Below are 3,865 nucleotides of genomic sequence, written 5' to 3' on the forward strand. Positions count from 1 at the left end.
AATGTCTTTATTTCAAATCCGTATCTTCTATAATAACGAAGATATGAATTTTTTTAGATTTCGCCAAAATGTCAATTTTTGTCTATAAGTCGAAAACAAAAGACGATAGCGGGATGCGGTTTTAACCAATATTATTTTCTCAAAAAATGAGCCCCATAATGTATTACTCGTTTTTGGCTAAACCTCTTAGTTTCGGAGATTCCCTATTCGGACACCCTGTACAAATCATAATTTGAGTTTTAGTTTCCCAGGGGCCACCAACGAGACTCTCCTTCAAAAATTCAACACCGTTCACAAAGACAACAAGTTCTACAACAAACCGCAGAAGAAAGAGGGCGCATTTATCGTTGTCCACTATGCCGGTAAAGTCAAATACCAAGTGACCGACATGCGTGAGAAAAATCTCGATTTGATGCGACAAGATATTGTCGGTGTATTGAAAAACAGTTCAATGGCATTTGTACGTGAATTGGTTGGGGCTGATCCAGTTGCTGTGTTTCGATGGGCAATTGTTCGGGCTTTTTTTCGCGCTTATTTTGCATTTCACGAAGCTGGACGAAAGCACCGACAAGGACGTGTTGATGGAAATAAAAATAACATACAACAGCGCTACCAACGTAATCATATTCCAAACGAAAATATTATTAGGTTTGTATTGTTGTGTGATTTTTTTGGATGTTTGAGTGTGTTTGAGGTTTGAGGAAATTAAATTGTTGAAATTGTTATTAGCCATCTTGTGACGGTTTCTGCTGTGAATCTCACAGTTAACAGAATTGCGTAAGTGGTAAACGGTTGACGTTATTTAGTTTCATGTCCATTATTATTTCCTCATCAACATAAGCATGATTTTCAAGCATGAACTAATTGTATTTTTTGATTGATTGATTGAGAGGTGGTTTAAATTTGTTAAATAAATTTATTTATTATTAGCAAACAACGAAACATCCTCTCAATCAATAGACTTGGACGAAACAACGAAAACAACGAAGTTCCTAGCAATAATAATAATAGACTCTCTTGGCCACAATTTTATCAACGAAATCGAGCAATAGGAGGCGCCACTAGTAATAAAACACTAGACGATGAACGAAGAAGAAAAGATTCGACAGGAAACAATCCTAATTCGGCATTAGAAAGAGTGCTGTGTCCGGACGAAGCAAGGGCCATACAGAGAGCTAATCAAATTGTAATGTATGTAAAAAAAAAATTCGATTCGGTGACGGCTAAAACATACACGGGAACAAACTATACAGTCGGAAAATTCACCAATTTATACGTTGTCAATAACTATACGTTATGTTGTAACCATAGCAACGTTTTTCCTGGGGGTGGTAACCATGACAACGATTTGATACTTTTAATGTAGTAACCATAGTAACAGTTCTATTGACAGGGAATTTCTTGTTTTAGGAAAACCTGAGATTTTAGTACAAAAATGAAGCATTTTTGACCAAATTTTGTGTTTTCTCGGTTTATTTGTGTCTTATTTTGCTCAAAAATCAAATAAAACAAACAAAATAACATCAATATCAATAGTTTTTGTGATTTTTCGGCTTGTTTGGACAAGATTTTGCAAAATAAATGAAACTCTGGTTTAAAAACGAAGTCGGGCAAAACAAGCTAAAAAATGATATCAWTTTRGATTTAATTTTGTAATTTTTTAACCTYTTTCAATGCAATATTTCGAACTTTTTGGGTTTTTATTTCTCAAAAAGACAAAAAAAGCCATTTTTGGGCTATGTTTTAAAATTTGTCGCTTGTTTTTGACAAAATTTTGCAAAATAATTGTGTTTCTAGCTGAAAAAGCATTCGAAAAAAAAAACAAAAATAAGTTGTATTTTAATCAATTTGGTGGTTTTCAATTTTTTTTCGAGAAAATTTTACGAAATAATCAAGTTAAAACCTAAGAACTAGGTAAAAATATATACACGCTGTGGCAAACTCTCGGGAAAAAACAAGTTTTCAGCTAAAAAAATTGTTTAAATTTTCGAATAAGAAAAAATATATCATTTTCGGCTTAATTCTGTATTTTTTGGCTTGTTTTTATCAAAATTTCGCGAAATTATTGCGTTTCTACTTAAAAAAAATGTAGAATAGAACTATTTTTAACCAATTTGGTGGTTTTCAATTATTTTTTCTTTTATTTAATGCAGTAACCATAGTAACAGTTCTATTGACAGGGAATTTTTAGTTTTGAGTTGACAACTTGTTTTGATTGGGGGAATTTTCGACTACAATCAACATTCCAGCTTTGTTTCCTCATCTTACTAACCAGCATGGGTTTTTGCATGTCTTTTAATATAAATTAATAAAAAAACGTCGTCACGTGACTCTAATGTTGTGTTTTCTTTTGTTTAGGAAGAATAAGTCGTTTCGTCCCCGCGAGCGTAGCAAAAAAGGTTTGAAGAATCTGCAATCGGTTAAAACCCTTGCTGGTCGTACCGGTTTAACCGCAACGAATCAAGGCCAACTTGGTAAAGCCCGAAAACAGCCAATGACAGTAACGGCTCAGTTTCAACAGTCGCTTCATTCGCTCATGGATACGTTGAATCAAGCAAATCCGTTTTTTATTCGTTGTATCAAATCGAATAGTAATAAAATACCGAATCAGTTCGATGATGAAACGGTTCAAAGACAGTTGAGATATACAGGGATGTTGGAAACAGTGAGGATAAGACAAGCCGGTTTTAACGTTCGGTTAACCTACGATGAGTTTATACAATTATATCGGATTTTGTTACCGAAAGGTTTGCTCAGTTCGCAGAATGATGTGCGAAATTTTTTGGCGACGCTTAATTTAGATAGAGATAATTATCAATTGGGGAGTAGTAAAGTGTTTCTACGCGAATCCGAAAAGCACAAATTAGATTGTAAATTGCATCAACAAATTATGGCGAGTATTATTACATTACAAAGATGGTTTCGGGTTTGTTTGGAACGGAGAAGATTTCTCAGGATTAAAAGTGCCGTCATTACAATACAGTCCTACTGTAGAATGTTTCTAGTGCAGAAAAATATCAAGAAATTAAATGCTGTTGTCAAAATACAGAAAGCATGGAGGGGGTATAAAAATCGCAACGATTGGGTGAAAATTCGTGGGAAAATCATCGGTTTTCAAGCTTATTGTCGAGGGTTTTTGTTACGCAAGAAATTGCTTGCAGTTCGAGAGTCAAAAATTCACAAACAGGTGAGTTTTTTTTATACAGTGTGATTATAAATGATTTTCATCTAGCCAGATGTGTAAAATAAAAAGTGCCGCTTTACGAAAATAGGTGTACCTACTTGTTTTAACTCAAAATTTAAGAATCGCCGTTTACTAAGCGTCCACTTCGAAAATAGACTTCAATTATAAACTTGTTTTCTTCCAAAGTATACATTACAATCCACAACTATTTCAAAACGCAGAAGGGCTAAGAAACTTACTAACAAAATATAGCAACACAATTTATTATGAACTTCGTAGTAAAAATAAAAAGTCCGTCTTTTATAACTTATTTAAAAACCGTAAAATTTTTATTCTTATTTCATGAATATTACTTAACAATGACAAATTTTGATACAAATCTTCATTCCATGTTTAACTATAATACATATTTATACAAACTTTTATCCCTTATTTGACCCCCTTAGGGATAGAATTCTCCAAAATCTTGAAACACGTGCTATTTTGTTTTTAACTGAACACCCAAATACCAATTTTCATAGATTTAACTTAAAAAAAAACGGATATTTTACGAAGTTTTACCCTTGTTCAACCCCCTTGAGGGTGAAATTTCCAAAAATCCTGAAACACGTATTACTTGATTTCTAATCGAAAACCTAAATACAAATTTTCCAGGATTTAATTTTATAAATGACATTTTAA

General features: G+C 33.1%; 1 protein-coding gene across 1 annotated transcript in view; it reads left to right on the forward strand.

Moving 5' to 3' along the window:
* LOC123007741 (unconventional myosin-IXa-like) overlaps positions 1 to 3,865 on the forward strand; it is a 31,444-nt gene that overhangs the window by 4,785 nt on the left and 22,794 nt on the right. The window contains exons 4-6 of the mRNA XM_044403165.1: positions 244 to 648; positions 931 to 1,191; positions 2,359 to 3,187. Coding sequence (XP_044259100.1) covers positions 244 to 648; positions 931 to 1,191; positions 2,359 to 3,187 — 1,495 coding nt within the window. The remainder of the gene's footprint in view (positions 1 to 243; positions 649 to 930; positions 1,192 to 2,358; positions 3,188 to 3,865) is intronic.

Source organism: Tribolium madens, unplaced genomic scaffold (assembly GCF_015345945.1).
Source record: "Tribolium madens isolate multiple individuals breed KSU strain unplaced genomic scaffold, Tmad_KSU_1.1 Scaffold_3;HRSCAF=73;Tcas5.2_LG2, whole genome shotgun sequence".
Classification (NCBI taxonomy): Eukaryota; Metazoa; Arthropoda; class Insecta; order Coleoptera; family Tenebrionidae; genus Tribolium; species Tribolium madens.